The following is a 20,371-nucleotide window of genomic DNA, read 5'->3' on the forward strand; positions in this document are numbered from 1 at the left end:
TCTCAAGATATTTCATGTAGATGTACTACTTTCACACATTTAACATCAACTGTATAATTGCAGTGCTATATTCTTGTTTGTGTGGTTTCATTGCAGTAGTGAGGCAGCTGCATTCTCGATTACCGGAGAAAAACCAAGTCATAGCAGTTTTTCTGTTGCATTTATTGAAAACACACAACTATGAACTGTACACTGTAAGCGTATATGCTGTTCTTCATTTTAGTAATAAATGCAATTTCTTACAAGCAGAGCCGCTCTAGACGAGTGCATGACATTAACAAGAGGCAGACCAATCCATTTGTTCCATTCCAACATCCAAAGATGGTCAATCTTAAAAAAGTCTTTTGATATGGTTCATACGGATCAAAAGTGTAAATTGTGATATTCTTCTATGTGGTGTTATTACAACCCTACTTCATTGTGGTAGACTCTAGCTGTACTGTGCACAAATTAAAAAAACAAAACAAAACAAAACAGAATCCAACAAGCAAAATAGCAGCCTGATGAGCAGTGAAACGGTGTCGTGCACTTTTTGCCCGTCAAGATTTTCAGCTGGATTATAAAACAAAAGGCATTGATATCTCCAGGCATGAGCAGGACATGCGCTGTGCTGACAGGGACCCAAACAGTTCACACATTTATCTTGACTGTTTGATCCAGTGCACGTGTTATTGATTTGACCAGTTCATCAGCAGGTCTGATAATTCCATCGACACCAAGCAGGTCATCAATTGTCACTCCCTGTTGTTTGATTTCATCTGAAAATATCTGTGAGGTCATTTAAGGCAAAGCTAGACACATGAACAGGATTTCAGTTGTCAATGCTCAGTCAAATTCACTTCCCGTCATTGTGACCCCCAAACCCCCACCCCGCACGCAAAAGTGTTGTTTTTAATGTTTGTACATTCAACTTTCCCAGCTAAAAATGATCATTAAAAACAAATTGACAAATGATTTTTTTTGTAGCATCTGGTCTAAGGTACTCGTTCTGGTGCTTTCTTTCTTGCAAAGTACGCCGCACCTTTAAAACGTCAAGTGTGCATTCTAGTGTTGTGATTTTAGCCCCTTTCACACATCCTCTAAAATGCAGCATCACCCGACCTTCCCTTTTAATGTTGCGCTTCTGTATAATAAGCAATACGGGAAGGAGGGGTCCGGTTTCCTCCTTACGAGGGACACAAGTGATGAGTTTTTAGAGATTGGAGCTATCGCGCGGCACATTTTTTTTGTTTCACTCGCGAGCGAAAATTTGAGAAACCGAAGCAGCAAACTCAAGTGACTTCACCACCAGCGTCAATTTGACAGATGGGGAACGATTCTATGAAAGAGGGGCTTTAGATCCGTTGACTGCCAAAGGGGATTCGTTAGATGTGCATTTTGAAGCAACAACATCACTTTGAACGTGAATAATGGCGGAGCGCTTCGCATGCGGCAGACTCAATTCCCTGCTTTCCTTACGCTCGGATCATGTGGCTTGACTGTTAGCAGCAGTGGTCAGCGAGTCGGTACAGCCCCGAGTATCTGTAAGGGGCGCGCTCGTAGCATTGCCGAGTTCTGTCTAAGAGGTGGATAAATTGCCGGCTCCGTGTGAAAGAGGCTTTCATGTGCTGCGCGAAATGAGCCTTCAATGCACTCCAGAGGATTATTGAGTGCAACCTAATGTCGACATCAAATACTGTTGAAGGTCAAGTAAGTGAAATGAACTTTGTTAACCACCGAAGCTCCGACATGGGGCTGCTGTCGAGCGTTGTCGGCAAAGTCAATTGAATGTTCTTCTCCCCCCCCCCCCACCCGTAAGGCAAAAATATCGGTAGTGCTTTTGAGCATGCATACCATCACGTACACATAGCCCCAAATCATGCACAGTCTGCAGGGGGGGGGGGGGTGAACACAAACAAAAATCAGCTAACATTCGATTGTTCTTCCCTCGTTATTCCAGGCTGTGCAGTTTTCATGCGTCTGCCGGGCTCGCTTGGCGTAACCCCGCAGCTGTGCAATGCGGTGCAGTTTGCATTCCTCCATTAAAAAAAATCAAATCAAATGTCACAATTAATCCCTGCATTCCTGCTCTATCGATGGGCGGCTCGGCAAAGTTATCCCTTTTTTTCCGTCAACCCGTTTGTGCGACCTCGGTTTTTTCAGTCTCTCAAGAGCATACGCAGCAACAGAAGGGGGGACATCATTCAGAGGTGAGTGTTTCAAACAATTCCTGATTTAGAACCTGGTGACCTGCACTCCCGAGTCACCAACAATGAGTCGCGCCATGGAGGGATGAACCTGCAACGCAAGGATAAGGCGTCAAAAAACATGCAAGCGCTAACTCGATTCGCAAGAAAATGGCGGACCGCCGCAAAGGGAATTTGTGGGACCATTTTAACTGACACACGTCCCAATCTCATTCGGGTGCGCGCTAACAGGGTCTTTGTGGTTCGTCTCTGATAACGGTCACGGCCACATGTGGTGAATAATACTCTCTCTCGGCTGAGATTTGGGCCTTTTCAGGAGATGACTAATTAAACGAGTCATCTAGCTCGTTCCTCAAACAATCGCCAACGAGTCGCTACGGGACACGCGTGGCTGATGGAACAGTATTTGGTGTGACTCGTATCATTCTACATCCTCTCGTTTGCCCATCGAGGCACATCATCTGTCATTATATTGTTGAGAAATTTTAGATTCATACTCTTGACTGCATTCAAAATGAAGATTTGGATTCCGTCGATATTTGCTCACTTAATTTTGGGCGTCGCGGTGTGACGAGATGTCTGCCATGTCTGGAGGTATGCGCACGTCGAGCACGCTTTATTCGTGCATATTAAAATAGGCTCGCGTTTCTGTTGGAAGTCGCCGCAAATCACGGAGTCGGAATGTAACGCTGTCAAAGTTGACATGTTTTGCCATGTGGTAAAATCAGAGTTGGCTTCAAAAACGGATGTTTGACGCTGATTTAAGGAACGCCTTCCCTTTTTTTTATTTTTTTTTTTGCCTTGCAAATCAGGTTTTCTAGATAGGCTTTTTGGGTTTAATTTTAAGTTTGACCAACGACAGCTGGCCCAACACAGATTTTCATAGCTATGACATTTCAGAAAACGGCAATGGCGAGTGATGAAAAAAGCGGAAAGGGGCGTGGCCTGGACGGGGCGACCAATCACAACAAGTAAGACATCACACACGTCCAATCGCAGGGCTGTTTACAATCGGAAGATGGAAAGACTGATCGGGAGAGCTCGTGAAAACTCGACGATAAGGTACCTGACCCTCCCTAAAATTTTCTCAACGGATTTAGACGATTCACAAAAATGATCAATTTAAGAAATAAAACGGCGGATTTCCGCGGAAAATTGCCATCCCTGAGAAAAGAAATTCCACCTCATGCGCAAGAGAAAAAAAACAAAGGCAGAGATTCGCTGCCATCCAACTGACCTGCGCTTGCAAGGGCCCGTACGGCACGAGCTCTCCGTCCACGGTGAGGGTCCCGCGCGCAGACAGAGGCTGCAGCCGGAAGGCGCGGCAGGAAATGTGGCTGACGTAGGGCGAGCTGACGGAGTGGTGCGTTCCTCTCTCCATGGCAAAGAACAGTCGCAGTAACGTGGCTCTGGATATGCCCGCCCGCACAAAGGTCAGGTGGATGAGCCCGTCGTCGAACTTGGCCTGCGGCGCGGCGTGCAGGTCGGCTCCCAGGTGGCTCTGGTAAAGGGCCAAAACCAGGACAAAGTCCCCCTCGATGGTGACCCAGTCTCGCGTGGGAAGCGGTTGCTCCAGCGGGGGCAGCAGGTCATCTCTGGGGACATTTAAAGGCAGCGTGACGTAAGGACGGTTCTTCAGGGCTCCCGCTGGCTCGACCATGTCAAAGCTGAACGAGGAGGAGGAGGAGGAGGAGGACGTGCGTACGGAGGGCGAGGGCGAGGCGGAACCGGGCGTGTTGGGGCGCGGGGCCAGGTAGGACGAGGAGTGCGGGGAGGCGCACGAAGGCGAGGACGGAGGCGTGGGGGACAGAGAGAGGGACAGGGAGGGAAGTTTCGGAGGCAGCGAGTTGGAGTGCGAGTGCTGCAGGAGAGAGAGGGGCCTCGGCCGCGAGGAGTTCTGGTTCTGGTCGGCGACTCTGGCTTTGTAGGCCAACAGGGGGCGCCGAAAGGGGGAGGAGATGGTGAGGGCTCGTTCGCGGGTGACATCCAGAGGGTACACCTCTCTCTGGTAGTAGCTTCCATCCAGGTCCACGTCCTCCACGCAATTGCAGTCGGCTTGAGCGAACAGAGTGTTGGCAATCTGGCTGGAAGGAGCAGAGTTCTTCCTGACGGCCCGTCCGACTTCCCGGAGTCCATCTTGATAGGCCGAACAGCCTCCATCTGCCTCCAAGCCCTCACCGAGCTCTTGGCCGCGCACCACCCCCTCACCCTTTCCGCCGTCCGGCCCGTCGCCGGCCTGATGCCGCTCCTCTTCCGTCTCGCTCGAGTCCTCCTCGGTTGGTCCCTCGTCGCGGCATTCGTCTTGAATCTGCCCCAGTCCGCCGTCCCCTCCCACGGCGCAGTCACCCCGTTGGCCCTTCAGCCTGGCCTCTTCCATCTCAACCGCCCCCTCGTTCTCCTTCTCCCTGTCCTCCATCAGGCTGCTGGCCCTCACCACGCCGGTCGCGCCGCCCCGGGCTCGCAGGCGTCTCCTTTCTCTTTGCCGCTGCCGCTCCTCCTTCTCCTGCTCGCCCTCGCCCCGCCGCAGGCTCCGCTGTTCGCTGATGCCCATGTCGGAGGAGGTGCGATGGATGGGGGGTTTGCAGAAGCCCTCCAGGCCCTCGGTGACGCTTCGGGAGAGGGGCCTCCTCGGCGGCGGAGGCGTGGCGTCGGGTGACGTGGCCACGGCGGAGGGCGGCAGGTAGGACAGACGACCTTTGTAGGAGCGGAGGGAAGCGATGCGCACCAGCGTGCCCAGGGTGAAACGTGCCGAGCCCAGGCCCCGATACCTGCCGTCACGTGACAAGGACTTGAAATGGCGCACTGTCATTTTTTTTTCTCCCCCAAACGCGAAGGCTCCCTTGCATAAAAATGACCATTCAAAGATGGCGCAAAACCTAAAAATCAACTCACTCAGCGTTTAAAATGAGTGAGGTATTATGTTTGCCCTGCATATCATTTGAAATCTGGACAAAAAATAAAAAAAGATTCGGCCTACTCACGTTGTAGTGCGGGCAGTGGAAGGGCCAAATACACAAGCGCCATCTAGTGGCGAATCACGATATTACAGTGTAAACCTACAGTCGACTCCTGCATATTCGCAGTTCGGCACCCGTGGGTTGGCATATTCTCAATCCCCCCCCCCCATTATTTTTTATGTCTTGGATTTTTTTTTCCCAGTTTGCTGCGGGATTTTCTTCACCCATTTGTCGAACGTTTCCGTTGCTCACCTCTCACTTTCGATATCCACATCGGACACAAATCCCCAGGCGACGGACAGGAAGGAAAAGAGCCTCCTGGGCACGGCAGGAGCAGTCCGACCGTTGTTGGTGCCGGGCGGGCTGGTCGTCACGGAGACCAGGTCCATGGGCCGCACGCCGCCGCGACAAAGCAGGAAACAGCAGTTCAAAAGCAGAGGCTCCCGAAGGCACATGTCAAACCTACACGCGCACCATAAAACGTGACTTGCAACGCAGATGTCGGCGAAGGGCTTAAATGTTGCGCCACCGTCGCGACAACGCTGCAATGTTTCCTACCCTGCGTGGTGGTTGATGGACCCGGCCAGCGCGTTGCCTGAGCCGCATGGCAGAATGCCAACGGGCGTTTTGATCGCTTGCTCCCAATCTGGACGCTCCATGAGGCCATTTATAACCTGCCGGATCAGAGCGCATCGTATCAGCATCGAGGCGCCTCCCGTGATGCGTCCCCGTTCGCCCTTTTCCATTCTCGCCTCGTGCAGGAGGCCATCTCCAGAAATGATGACGACGCCGTCCCACTCCGGGAGCGAGATGTCCCTGATCAGCTCTCTGGCGTGGTTCTGCCGCTCTGAGGCAAATTGAGACGCAGTGGGCAACTTGTTCAACATCGGCATAGTCTCATGAGGGTCCATTTTGCCGTGGTGGCGCTACCTGTCTGGATCAGGTTGTAGCTGATGTTGGCCTCTCTGATCATCGGCAGGATGTGCGTCTGACACCACTGCATTGCCTGTCCTCGCCCGCTGAAGGGATTGACCAGCAGCAGTAGTCGCCTGGGACGAGGTAGCAAGCTTCTGGAAAATTCTTAAACGGGGGGAGGGGGATAAATTAGTGGGTGAGAATGAGACGGCTTAAAATGGGGCCAAGCGGGATGTGAGGTAAACCGTCACCGCGTTGTTGCACAATGGTGGACCTTGGGTGCAGGATTTACAGTTTTGCACACAACCCGGCGCTGTGCGGGGAGAATGCTCATAAATTGGCAGAAATGTCAAATGCTCAATGCAACGTTTCAACACTTTGCGACTTCCAAACAGAGACCTTTTTTTTCCATGTCATCTTCCACACAGAGTTAAAATACGTCCCCACAAGTCCACCGCGGTGTGTGATGTCATGACGTTTTGGTGGTCATTTCACATCCATTTCAACAAACTTGTCAGCAACGTAAATGCGCCATTTCTTCCCAAGATGCATCTCTCCGATAAAAGACGACTGGATACGTGCCGTATTTCAACGTGACTCGCCTCGATTCGCCATTTGATTGAGTGCTCAGGGAGATGATGCGACCGCACACTTAATCTTGGATTACGTAACGACAATCCGCGAGCACTCCAGCACACATCAACAGAAAAGCAATCTAGCTCACGGCCACCGCGAAAACCCATCACGAGCGCCGCGCCAAACAACAAGCGAAGCAAACAAAGGAGCAGAGATGACGGATGAACTTCGGCGGCTGGGTTGACGTGAGGGCGGCTGCGTTCGCTGCTTGGGAGTAAACACGGCGAGGGGGATGAGGAGGTTTTCGTTGAGGTCAGGAAACAAAAGGAGAGAGGGAGATTAGACACATTCAAGAGGCAAAGGGGGGAGGAAGGAGACAGGAAAGGAGGTCAGATGCCGGGGAAGCGCCGAGGCGACGCAAAAAAAGGTGAAAATTGGGACGAGCAGCTAGCAAAGTATATTGAAAGTACACGTAGCAGTGACATCAAGCCATTTCAGGCGTTGACACCCCCGCCGTCGGTTGGCGTTTTTCCTCAAAAATGCTTTCATGTCTTGGGTCACAATGACAGGAAGCTATATTTAGCAACCGTTTACAAATGACGCCGGAATCAAAATGGAAGCAAGAGGAAAGAGGTTTGCAGTGAACTCCAGCCACCAACTTCGTGGAGGACTGGCCGACTCCAAAGTCAAGCGCGTTACAGGCACCCGAGATCTGACGAATTCAACGACAAACTCACAAACTCCAGTTCGACGGTCGACAAGTCAACATTTACATGCAAAGACTAAAACAACCGTATTCGCGCATGCGATGAGCACCCTCACCCGTTTCAGACGTGACCGGCACCCCTCGGAGCAAACACTGCACGGCGGCCGACCATCGCTCCGCCTCGCTTCTGCTCTCGGCCAGGTAGGCCCTCACCTGGCGGCGGCGCGACACCCCTTTGCGTCGTTTGCCCGGCGGGTACCAGTAGAGCACCAGGAGAGGGGGCGCGGGGGCACGGGGGCAGCTGCAGCCCACCAGCTCCGACATGGGCAGCAGCAGACGGGCCTCCTTGCCCGGACGCGGCGACAGGCGCTGGACGTGGACGTGCGCGTGCGTGAGGGTCAGGGCGTAGTTGGAGGCCGGAGCCAACGTGGGCGAGGCGGCCGGGGAGAGCCCCCCCGGACCGCCGGGGCTGTCGGGGCAGCCGTTGTTGTTGCTGCCGCTGCTGTTGCTGCCGCCGGCGTGGTTGTTGCCGCCGGAGGCCCAGCCGGCAAACTGGCCGTGAAGGAGGGCTTCCGATGGGGGGGGTGAGGACGGTTCCGGGGAGCGCATCCTCGCTTGCCGGAGGTGGACCGGTTTGAACGAGGCCAAAAAAAAAATAATAATAATATTTTTTTTTACAAATTTAAAAGCCGCGAGGCCAACTTCAATTGATTCAAAAAAGATCTTTCAGTTCTCGCGTTGACAAGAAAAACCATTTCCTTCCCATGTGTCCTTCTCGGTGTCTGCATTGGAGAAGAAAGCCAAACAGTTTCTGATTCATCGTGACAAAATGGAAGCTTCCAGTGTGTCGCTGAGATAAGGATCTACAGTTCAGTCTGGGTCAGGTCATCGTTGAACACATTTCAAACAGGTCAGATCCACGAGGTAAAACAAAAACAACATCACAACGTAAGGCGATTTAGCAGCTACAACATCAATAAGAGAGACTTTTTTAAATAATTAAACACGCATCAAGTTCCACTGAGAATACTGATCAAATGAGTAAGTTGGGAAAAAAAAAGCAAAATCAACACCGTGACTCCACAAGGAGGCTAAAAAAAAAAAAAAAAGCTCATTAAATAAACATGTTTGTGATGAGGCTGCCTGTTTGGTGCTGGGCAGACAGGAAAAAGTGCAGGATTGTTCTTGATTTTGACGAGATGATAAGAGCCAAGGAGTGTCGTCGTCTTTTTTTTTTTTTTTAATCTGTCCTCCATCTGGGTGGCGGCAACAGCAGAGAGACAGGCGGACAGGGGGCCAAAAACAAAACAAACAAACCAAAAACAGGGAGACAGGTCCAGGTGGCTCTTCGTCATGGTAAAAATTCCAAGCGCCGCCTTCCCTCGCGGACGTCTCGCCGCCTGCATAAAAGACGCCAAATGACAGCGTTGTTTTCTAGTCGACTGCGATATATTTGGCAATTTTGCTAGCTTCCGAGTAGCCCAGCTCCCGAATTCCCATTTTGCGACGCTGCCGATCAAAGTCCAGCTCGATGATGTTGACACCATCCAGAAAATTTGGGTCTTCTTCACGCAAACCGGCGAGAAGAGGAAGACGTGGGCGGGTACCTTGCATGACGCGCTCATTTTGTTTTCGCTCAGCCACATTGTGAGTCAAAGTCATCATCATCATCACCGGGAATTTGCTGACACACAACAAGCACCGTGGCCAAAAGCTTTCGAGACAACGAACCGCATCTGCCCGCAATGACGCCGGTCACGAGTAGTCCGAGACTTGCAGACTTTGCTAGACAAGCATCCATCCGACGGATACGATGCCCTTTGACTTCATTTGTAGAATTACATTTGAGGAAGTCACTTTTGGCTTTTCCCTTTCAAAATGCAGAAGGTCCACTCTAGTTCTCACAGGCTCTTTTATGTTGAAATTGATATGAAGCAGGCGACGTCATGAAGCCTTTTTGGCTGGTGGCCCAATCATGTTGCACCGACCCTGTATACTCACGATATAATATGCTAAGCTTCAACGATCGCTAGGCAAAAACAATATACACACTCTTCTGTAGTTAGGGTAGCTGGCTGTCAATGTCGCAATGTACAGATTTTGTTTTCCCTCTGGGCTTTCGATCTTGCGTAATCCATTCCATAGGAAGGATGTAATCCATGACGATGGATCGTTTTAAGTGGATAAAACTGAAAATATTGAAGAATAAATATAAAGAAAGAATGTGTTCTTTTCATTGCATTTATTTTAAAACTGTCGGGAGAAATTCAGCTGGCCACATAGTGACCTAGGGCCATCAAGCCACCGTTAATGTCGGACCCTGCGTACGTAGACACACACACTCACACACATATATATATAAATATATGTATCTATGTATATATACATACGTATTGCATTGTGTGTTAGCATTAAGCTCGCAAACTTTCCTGAGGCACTACTTTGACGGTAAACTTCAACTGGGTGCGACAATAGGCAGTTTGATGCAAGCGCTAGGCCTCCATCAGTGTATTTAATTAATTTATTTATGTTATTATACTTTTTTTGGGGGTGGGGGGGGGGGGGTAAATGTACGCAATGTTTGTTGGCTGGCTAAATGACAAGCAAACAAACTGAGCACTGAGAAATGACTCAGCTTTCTTTGAATTCAGGCCAATATCATGAAGGTCTCGATTCACTGAGAAAAGACCTTTCATCGTAGCGTACAAATGCGCCGGGGAATATGACGGTTCAAAGCTGCTTTGATATGTCAAAGTACAACGCTTGGCACGATCATTGCTCAACTATTGGAGGTGGTCACCTCTTACTTTCAACTTTTACGACAGTCAGGAAACATTATGCAAGCTGCGGCGCAGACAGAATCAATGCCTGGCCGATGTCCTGTTTTGATAAGGTTCGCATTCCAAAAGGAGCAGCCGGGCGGCCATTGTTGCACCTTTGGTCCTTGAAGCAGGGCGTGGACCCGTCAAATAAGAATACAAGCAATGGGCTAATTTGGACTCCGACACAATGAAGCTGCTGTGGACTGACTTGTGGGGGGTATTTTGGGCATGTGAGGGCAAGCTCTCGCTTTTAACCCCTGACTGCATATATTGTTTGACGCTCAACAATAACATTCATCAAACTGCCTTGCTCAATTTATACATGTGGTGTTCGAGACTCATGCTGAACCGCCTCCACTTCTCATGTCCTTTCTCATATTCAGAGCGTGCACAGGTGAGGCAAGATGGCCCCGGCAAAACATTTTTGGCTTGGAAGCACAAACCTCAGGTTTAAATTGTTGATCAATCGGTGCTTTTGCTCCATAAAAATGGGCTCTGTGTCTATGGTCATGTACGATAAAATGGACTGATTACCTTTCATAATCTTGTCGTAAACAAAACATTTTTAGTGGGCATGGGCATCTTCTGGGCCCTGACGAAAAGCAAATCATGTACTGTAATCTTTCTCAGGGTGTTACGATACAGTCGACTGCAGTTGTTTTGCCGTGTTTGCAATATATCCATTTGTTCTGTACTTGCTGCGCCACAAATATCGACAGTTTTCTGTTTGAATTGGTAGCCGAGTGACAGTTTTCTGTTTGAAACTGTACTGTTGTTCTTTTATCCTCTTTGGAACGAATACCTTGATGTCTACTGTCTTTTTTTATGTATTCATCGTACCGTGATTATGACGTTATTTGTGCTCTGTCTTCTTGGCCAGATCGCCCTTGAAGAGTCACACCGGACTCAATGGTTTTGTTTTCTGGTTTGAAGGCTTTGATTGATAGATAGATTGATTGATTCAGTGAGTGGGTGATTGTACTGGGTTTGACTTAAGACTGCACCCCGTACAAACCCCCCCCCCCCCCCCCCCCCGAGTGATAAGTTCCAATTGATGAAAAAATGCATTAATCACGCAACACCATCTCCTCGCTGAACCATATTTTTTACTTCGACAATTGATGATTCCGTAAAAATGCACTCATTCTGGGGGACGGAAAATTTAGCGTAAAATTGAAAACAAAGTGTGCTTCGTGTTTGAACTTTAACCGGTGTTGCGCGGATGTTAGCCGGACAGGCTTCTTCGGCTTGGTATGGCGATAGAGATTCATTTCAAAGTCCGAGCTACTAAACCAGACGCTATGCGTTGTAATTTGTCCTGGGATAGGACATCGCAATTTCTGGCGACTTTGTTTTGACGTTAGCCAAGTGTGCTAAAGTACCGATACGCCAACTGGAAGCTAACTGGCTGCTTCTCGTCTTGAAACGTGAAGCGTCAAGTGATTCGGTGTCCAAGCGATAGATACTTAAAAGAGCCCTAAGATATATTCGGAAGGCATTCAACGCTCCTTTTTTGTAGGTTCGCGACTAGCTACGTTGATAGTCGCATGGAAGTCGGCTAGCGAGGTTAGGTTTGGACTCCAGAGCAAAGGTTTAACAAGGCGAGATTACCAAGCAGTCCGCTATAATCGAAATGGAAGGAGACGGCGCCGTACCTCATCTCGTCTGCCGTGGACAGCTGTTCGTTCCGATGCCAAGCGGTGTGTTGCTGCGCTGCCGGAAGCGCGCACGCTGCTGCTGCTGTTGTTGCTGCGTTGAGCGGCGCAAAGGAAACCCAATGGCGAGATGGAAAACATCGCGACACCCTCCGACATTCTCCAATCAGTGACGGACCGTCGCGCGCTTCCTGTTTGGACCAGAACGCCTCAATCAAAATGCCTCGGCAGCCAATCATTTCCACGCAGAGCCATGACTTGCCCTCGCGCTTTCAGCCGAAGCTGCTCAAAGGAATGTATCGTTGTTGAAGGTCATGTTACAAGAATTTGCACACACCAAGTTTGTGGCAGTGGCACCATATAAGGGGCAGGACAGAACACAAAAGAGGAAGTGTTTTGTACAGCCAGTCTTTTTATTTGAAACCGAAAGCACGGTCAACAAAGCGAGACTTTAATTCTTGTAGCCGCGGCTGGCTCTGCGACCGCGAGCTCTCTCGAACTTCCTGCCCTTGGATCGAACGTAGGGCCTGGAAAAGAAAAAGAGGTTAGCACAAGTTACGATTAACACACGTTTATTGACCTTTGAGGAGAGGGGCCGTGCGAGGTTCGCCCCATTTCAATAAATGTCAATTCTAAACAAATTTGGGTTATCTGTTGGCTCTTCCGCCCCGATCCCTGCGAATAGCAGGAGTTGAGTGAGCAGTAAGAAATATAAAATAAAAAGCCGTTTAACTTAATATACGAGTACATTCTGATCGGATCAAAATCCTGATTGTGCAAAGTCCACCTTTTGATGCTCGTTTGTGATAAAGAGCCATATGCATACATTTGACTCGACTCGAAAGTGACGATAGCAACAAAGCCAATGAGTCTTGAAACAATTTCACCAGGGATTCTCAAAGTGTCATTTTGAGACACTTTGAGAACGTGCGAACATTTCATTGCATGACAGTTCCGTTGTATTGAACTGATGTGAAATATATTTGAATGGCATCTATGAAAGAACAGTTAAAAAACACATTTTGGTACACATTTATGAAACGTGCACGACATTATTTAAATGCAGTCTTCACATTGTGCAAAATATTGGAGTGGCTTACAATCAATTTAAATGTAGATTTCGGGGCTTACAAAGCTGTTTTTGAGGAACACTTCATCAGAATAAATGGCGGCTTGAAGATCATAAGAAATGAACATACTTGGTGTGGCTGTGAGGAGTTCCAGGAGCTTTTCCAAAGTGCCTGTAGACCTCTCTGCCCTTACGGGGACCTGAAAAACAAAAACATTTTCATAGCCTTCAGGTGTGGTTTTATTATCTCGTTTGCCATCGTCTACAAAAATGATCAACATGCGGCTGTGGAGGTTCCCAAAGGTTCTCCGAATTTTGGGGTTCGGGCACATAGATGACGTTCCCTTAAGTGACCCACGGGCTTGTGAAGCCCAAAATCAATTCAAGCAGTCTTTTCTCTTGTAATTTTTGGCTCAGGACCAACAACATGCATCCGCAGTAGCAAGTGGCTGCGGATTAAAGTTTCATCGAAAAGAACATCCATGCCTGGATATTGAACGACGGCGGCTGCTTGCGTCTGACCACCACAAAGGGAGCGCGACCGCACACTTTCCACATGCTTGACATCTACACTCTGATCATTTATACAACACGGCAGGACTGCCTCTGTCAACCAAGTGCAGTACCACAATAGGTGCAGCTTCTCAGAATCAGCCAAGAAGTCACGAGACGCCGAGTGTGTATAAAGTATGATTTTGAAGGATACCATTTTTTTGCCCCCTCAATATTGTGATTTCTTATGCGACAATTTTTTCAAGCTCCTCTTCCCATGTATTTTTTTAACATACACAAGCAGTAACGTCACCTGTATTACAATAGAGAATGTCAGATTTATGACACGTAAATGTTTTGCGCTACTGGGTGAAACGTCCGCTCAAATAAATAAAAAAAGAACCCTTAATCAAGATGAAAGAGTTCATCTACTTCAGTTGGAGCCGTTACCTTCGTAAACACTGACTTGCATTCACTAGGAGAATGTCACAATTGTACAAAACAGGCGGGGCATAAACAAGTCAAGAAGCTATACATCCGATGACGACAATAAAGCAAGCCGAGCCGTGGCTTTTACATTTCCACTCTTCATGAAACATAAATGTCGACATGTGGACTACGCCACTTAGACATTCATCTCATCTTGAAACGAGCAATGAAAAAAATAAAAATAAAATCCAGAAAAAATATAAACCCTACTGAGCGACTGAAATGAAGCAGCGCGTTTTTGTTTTCAGATCGCAATCTTCCATATTTCAAAATCGAATTGTTCATTGCGATGTTGCTTTTGGAGTTTCAGCCGTGCGACGCATTCACCGTAAACGCGGTGCGTCGTGAGCCCAGGGCTAAATCTCGACCTTTCCCGAGCACTGAAAAAATGCGCGGCATTGTCCTTACCAGACAGCAGCACTGTGCCATGTCCTTTGGGTGTCGCCATAGCCAGCTGGTCAAAAGTCATCACTTGGCCTCCGGCCTGCAGGATCCTGCGACGAGCACCGTCAGTCACCCTCAGAGCGCACACCTTGAGAGAGCGACGTCACAATCAGAGACACAAGCGTGGACCACTCCCAAAAAGTCAGAGCTAATCCGCATTCGGGAATTGGATCCAGGGAAAAAAGAAAAAAATATATTCAACTCCTCCACCTTTCTGTGACTCTTCCAGTCTGTGTGTGCTGCAGCCGGCCGATGACACTGTAAACTAAATGTCCATTTCCCACTAAGAACATCCCGTTGCAACGGCAGAGCGCTTCCAGTGTCAGCGGCAGACACACAGACTGGAAGTGTCACACTAAGGCACAGAAGGGGTCGCGCCCACACAAAGTCGTGGAAAATGCAAAGTGGCCGCTGACCTTGAGCTTGGGCACTTTCTGGATCCTGACATCGTCGGTGATTGATCCCACGACGACGGCGATTTTGTTTTCGCGGCCGGCCATGTTCATCTTCCTGATCTGGAACGAGACACAAATCGACATTTTTGACTCGACAATCCGTAACGACTCTGTGTGTACAAAAATTCCCCTACGAAGAGACACGCTTACGAAACACGGTTTAAAGGGCGAGCTATCTGCTACGCCGAGGACCGTGAAAATTGAGCGGCCTCGAGAGGATTCAAGCTCAACTCATCTATGGTGCTCGGTGCTTTTGTTTTATGAAACGGCGCCATCTAGGCAAGGATGACAGTGGCGCTGCTGGCGGATTACAAGGAAAAGCTGGTCATCTTTCGCTGCTACTGCAGTCAAATTGACCAAATTGTGACTTACTGAGGTTTCGGCCCGCATGAAGGAACTTCTCTTTGTTTTCAATGAAGCCCCAGTAGGCTTGTTTTGTTTTTTCAAACTCGTACACAAGGTTACGATCCAAGAATTTGAACGAATTAAGCATTTCGGACTTGGTCTTTTCATCATGAGGAGTATGAGGTTGGAAAGACTGACCAGGCGGGAAATGGAGATGGGAGGCCTGTTGGTCCTGCTCATGAAGAGCCTCTTCAGGACAACCTTGTTGAAGGGCGCATTGGAGCGGCGGGCCAGGAACCTGTACAGCTACAAGGCAAACCATGTTGAGGACACGTTATTGTGTTCCATTCCAAACGTGTCGGTGCTCCGTATCCGTTCTAGTAGTGATGTATTATTTGAAGGGTTAGAATTTCCATTAGCCCATCAATGAAGTTCATGAACCTTCATTGGACAAAACTGTATGGTTTACTTCAACACTTAAAGGTTTAAACATGCAATCTTTGTTTCAATGTCAAGTTTTAAACTAAACTTCAACTATGGGGTAAAAACAGCTCGAAGAAAATACTTCTTTGCATCTGATTTGGATAACTGCAAAATGAACACATTTTCGATACCTCAAAGCGAGGTTTTAAAAAAATCAGATTGTTAAAAGTGAGCGTGAGAACGTGCACTGCGAAATACAATTGAAATTTGCAGTATTTTAAAATGTAACGATCGCTTATGGGAGTGAGGGGGATGTTAATCATGTGGTCTCGACATGACCGATTGTCAACAATCGAAAGTTGGGTAAGAAACATCTCCCCGGCGATCAACAGAGGTTCAGTGCACATCTGTGTGTGACGCACTTACCTTGACCAGGAGCCTCAGGTAGATATCCTGGCTCTTTGGCTCCTTCCTGTGCACCTTACGGTCCTTGTTATGTCTGATGTCAACTCCCTTTTGGAATCACGAAACACACATAAATGAACAAGATCACCTTCATTCATTTCCTCGATTGTAACTAGTGGGCGCTTGGTACAAACTGGGACCAGTGCTTTTTCCACCCACGAATACAAGACTTAATTAAAATGAACTACACGAGGCGCATCGCGATATTTGAACAAGTCGGTCGGTACACACGTTGACTTTCAAGCGCTCGCGGATAATTAGTTGGCCAACGCAAAGATGAGAGGTGTAGCACCACCATCACCACCACATGACACATTCGTATACTTATACTATATATATATACATACTATACGTATACTTTAGCTTGGACCTTGTTGTTTTACATCGAGAGCCACTTTTCAAGGTGTGTTGTGTGTACCGTCAAGGATTTAGTCTGGCTAGCTGTGGACAAGAAGAGACGAAGCTAACGTGATTGGGAAGGACATATACCACGAAATAGCGGTTGCATCGCAATGTAAACTGTTCCCACAATCGGTAAATGTCACAATGAATATGTTGCGCGGTGACAATTAGGAGGATGACCGTGGATAGTCAAACTGGCGTATCGTGAAAGTTAAACTAGTGGCACCTACCATCTTGGATTCAAAGGGAAAAGGGAAAAGGAAGAGCGTAAGTCTCGCGATAAACAGTGCACGGAAATCTCGCGTTTCTGATTGGTTAAAGTCAACCATGACTTCCGGTAGGCACCACGTGTAAAAACTGGGCGGAATATTGAACGGCGCCTCTAGCGACAGGATAAATCAAAGCATCGATTTATATGCCATTTACAAAATAGTTACGATTATTAATCTGAGTATGCGTCTGTCAGTAAAGTAACATTATCAACCTATTTTATTTCCTTGAAAACCATTAACTATATGTTAACTATATACAATTCTGCCTTGCTATGACAATACAACAAAGACGCATTTATTCCTTGGTTTTCCCCTTTACAGCTGCAGAGCGTGTTGTGAAAGCCCTCTATAAACAAAGATGTATTGTCGATTAATTTCTTTGAATGTCATAAAAAGACACAAACAAATTATGCAGCAATATCTTTAGCTTTTATAAGAAACACTTATCGTTTACAACAGCCTCTGATATTACACTTTCAAATTCATCTATGCAGCACCAACAAAATAGAAGAAATCATCAATGGTAAACAACCCATATGACAATTAAAATGGGGCTTTAATCACACGTGACAATCTCATTAGAATTCTGATTAGAATGGTCTGAAATTTCATTCGACACGCTATTAAAATCTTGAAGAAAAAAAATGACAACAGTGCAGTAGATGGCCATTGAGTACAAAAGTTGGCGAAAATTCATTCCAGTTTGTGGTCCTGCTGTCGGAGGTGACACAGGAAAATGGTGAACACGAGGGCGACTCCCCCAAGGAACACCGTCCGAGCCATGGGGGGGACCAGGGAAAAGTTCACAGCCTGGGATGGTGATAATGATCATGATGATGGTCGAGGGCGGGGGGGAGTAACTAAAGTTAAAGCTGAAGCTTGAAATCTATCTTTGACAGTAGGTGAGCAACCAATGAGATCTCACCTGCATTGTCGACCAGAACACCACACCAGTCTGAAGAAAGACATAAATAGCATTGATTTTAGAGCACTGTACAATTACCACCAAAATTGAAATGTGTACCTTGTAAGACGTCCAGAATTTCTCTTTACAATCTTGAAAAAGATTATCTTTGTTTTCGAGGAAACTCAAACCTGAAAGGAGGAAGAACCAACACATTCATGCATCCATTTTCCGATCTGCTTATCCTCACAAGGGTCGCGGTGGGTGCTGGTGGTCCCAACTTTCTTCGGGCAGTCGGCGGGGGACACCCTGAACCGGTTGCCAGCCAATCGCAGGAAGAACCAACACATGATTGACAAATTGTTGGGATGACTGGTGGTGGATCCGAGACAGGCGACCATTGTTCGAGATCGGATGATATCAAATACTGTACTATGAATTATGGACACAGCTATTTAAAGCACAATGCAAAATACAAAATTAAAAGACCTTATTTTATGCCATTTTGACTTGTTGTGCATGATTGCTTCCCAGCAGTAATGTTGGAAAATACTGAACGCAGAAAAAAGTTACTGACAATGCCTGACGTATGGAATGTTTTTAAAAAATCCAACAGTTGCAGCAGTGCAAACCCGTCTGGATTTTTTTCCCCCAAGTCACCGCTATGCTGTTGCGAGGCAGAATTGACTGGGCGTAACCATAACAATCCCACTGGCCAATGAATAAAAAGGCCCAAGTTAAGGAAATCCTGGCTTTGTCCTCTGCGAAGAATGAGCAGTACAGTATTATTACTACAGCTGACTGAAGCAAGTTTGACCCACTCCATGTCAAGTCCTGTACAGCGAACCCTCCATTATCGCGGTGGTTACGTTCCAAAAAGAACCTGCAAGAGCAGAAATCAGTGAAGTAGTCAGTGTGCTGGAACTACTCCTGAAGGTTTTCTTCTTAGTTTAGAAAGACTTGACGAGGCGACCAATGTTCAACAGCCTTTATTATCCACCCAGGGCGTCCATCGCTGGTGAACACTGACAAAAATAGACAATGACGCAATGTACAACATACCTTCAGCATCTCAACAACATAAAACACACATTAGTCATGGCCACATACCGTTTCGCCTTCTAAACAGAAATGTAGGAGTAATGAAAAAGAAATCAAAGACAATTACGGTCGACTTTCTTTTTACAATTATCATACAATACTGTACTACAGAATGAAGCCAGTGATCAAAAACTGTTTTGTTTGTAATTTTTGCAAGATTTACAGAGATGAGGTGCCAAGACTGTTGACATTGGTCTACAGTCCTTTAGCCAATCTGGATACAGAACAGAATGCACTCTTCAAACAACAAAAAAATGGCACTAAAAAAAAAAATCCGTGAAACAGCAGTGAAAGAAGAACCGCGTTATAGCGAGGGTTTGCTGTACTGTATATCCTTATATCTGTATTATACTTCCTCCTGGTGGCCAAGGTGTGCGAACACGTAGGAGCAGGTCTATGTCCATTGAATTGAAGCGACAAAAACAAAATCACTGTTATCACTTACCAGAGTGACTGTTTGAACTGAACAAAAGAAGATGATTTCAATCGGCAACTCACCAATATAAAAGGCGCTGATGGTGAGCGGGGCGGCCACCAGCTGATCCACCACCACCTTGCCCGTCACCGCCTTGACCCCGCCCCCAGGCAGCATCCTTTCCAGCCAGCGCAGCCACCGGTAGTTAAAGTTGGCGTGGAAACAGAAGCCCACGGTGGCCACGCGGGCTGTCTGGCGCCAGTCCACGCCGGCGGAGCGGTCTCGGCGGCGCGACGCGCGCTGCTGGAAAAGGTCGGCGCAGGAGAACAGCGCCGTGTAGCCGACCACGTTGCTGATGTACGGGTGGGCCCTGAATGCAGCCCGGGCCCTGTTCATGTTCAAAAGCTTACAAACAGTAAGAGGGGACCGATTGGAATGAAATCCCAGATTTGAAAATAATTCTGAACTGAGGAGGTCGAAATTCCACAATCCTTGCTTTCTTAAGGTCCCGACACGGCTCCTCTGCCAACTTCCTCGGCCCGGAGAGACTCCTTCCCACGACTCTGTTGGACGAGGAGGAGCTGAAATCAATCTCGGAGGCCCTTCTCACTGGGTCAAAGTTCAACCATTCTCCCCCGCGATAACATGTCAGCTTGCTGCAATGATCTGATAAAAAAAAGAAAAAAGAGTAACGCGAGCTACTTAAAGTTCACGACAGTTACAAAGTTTGCTGTGAGTCAAAGCGCACGCATTCTGTGCTTTTAAAGTCATTCTGAAGCGCTTGAGTGACTTAGCAGAAAGAGAACTCTTGCCACCGTGTAAGAGCTGAAGACAAAAATGGAGCTGCCTCTCGCGGCCTCACGTGTGACGCTCAAAATAGACCTTCAAAACAGTCAAGCTCGAGAAGTGGAAGGAAGTTCGACGTGCGGTGTCGTTTTCTCCATGCTGCCCATAAAATGGACTATGTTGAGAATTGACCAGTCACATTCAAACACGTTAAATGAGAATCAACACACACCTGACACCATTTTAATTATCCCCAAATAAAGTTCAGCTGTTCACCTAGGGCTAGAGAGGGGCTTGACTGAAAAAAAAAATTGATATATTTTAAATATCATGTTGGAGAGGCTTCACTGAGGCTACACAGATATCTGATCAGGCTATCGCCCCAGTTAGCCCGAGTGTAGCGCCATCCCTGAGCAAAAGCACGAGGGCGTTGTGCTGCCACTGAGTTCAACACTCGACTTTAGCTCACTCAAAACAGCCCCAAAAGCATGG

The 20,371-nt window shown here is 47.7% G+C and overlaps 3 protein-coding genes across 4 annotated transcripts; all 3 read right to left on the bottom strand.

Moving 5' to 3' along the window:
- Window positions 1-143: 143 nt before the first annotated feature.
- Window positions 144-11,987, bottom strand: sphk2 (sphingosine kinase 2). Its single transcript, XM_086112976.1, has 8 exons — window positions 11,818-11,987; window positions 7,457-8,740; window positions 6,074-6,223; window positions 5,896-5,990; window positions 5,702-5,817; window positions 5,396-5,605; window positions 3,424-4,954; window positions 144-2,277 (listed from the first exon to the last, which is right to left on the bottom strand). Exons 2-8 carry the CDS (start codon window positions 7,947-7,949, stop codon window positions 2,215-2,217), a joined length of 2,658 nt encoding a protein of 885 aa, XP_085969102.1. The 5' UTR covers window positions 7,950-8,740; window positions 11,818-11,987; the 3' UTR covers window positions 144-2,214.
- Window positions 11,988-12,209: 222 nt separating this feature from the next.
- Window positions 12,210-16,698, bottom strand: rpl18 (ribosomal protein L18). Its single transcript, XM_086112977.1, has 7 exons — window positions 16,632-16,698; window positions 15,961-16,047; window positions 15,310-15,417; window positions 14,728-14,826; window positions 14,276-14,399; window positions 13,017-13,086; window positions 12,210-12,344 (listed from the first exon to the last, which is right to left on the bottom strand). Exons 1-7 carry the CDS (start codon window positions 16,632-16,634, stop codon window positions 12,269-12,271), a joined length of 567 nt encoding a protein of 188 aa, XP_085969103.1. The 5' UTR covers window positions 16,635-16,698; the 3' UTR covers window positions 12,210-12,268.
- A 441-nt stretch (window positions 16,699-17,139) lies between these two features.
- On the bottom strand, window positions 17,140-19,810 carry LOC147204363 (mpv17-like protein). 2 transcript variants are annotated; one of them, XM_086113819.1, is made up of 4 exons: window positions 19,177-19,810; window positions 17,698-17,768; window positions 17,599-17,628; window positions 17,140-17,483 (listed from the first exon to the last, which is right to left on the bottom strand). In XM_086113819.1, the coding sequence occupies exons 1-4, from the start codon at window positions 19,487-19,489 to the stop codon at window positions 17,367-17,369; spliced, it is 531 nt and encodes a 176-aa protein (XP_085969945.1). In that variant the 5' UTR covers window positions 19,490-19,810; the 3' UTR covers window positions 17,140-17,366. The 2 variants fall into 2 exon arrangements, with proteins under 2 accessions (XP_085969945.1, XP_085969944.1); XM_086113818.1 differs by having other exon boundaries at window positions 17,599-17,768.
- Window positions 19,811-20,371: the final 561 nt, after the last annotated feature.

Source organism: Hippocampus guttulatus, chromosome 6, assembly GCF_054856545.1.
Source record: "Hippocampus guttulatus isolate MCC_2025c chromosome 6, RoL_Hgut_1.0, whole genome shotgun sequence".
NCBI classification, from domain to species: domain Eukaryota; kingdom Metazoa; phylum Chordata; class Actinopteri; order Syngnathiformes; family Syngnathidae; genus Hippocampus; species Hippocampus guttulatus.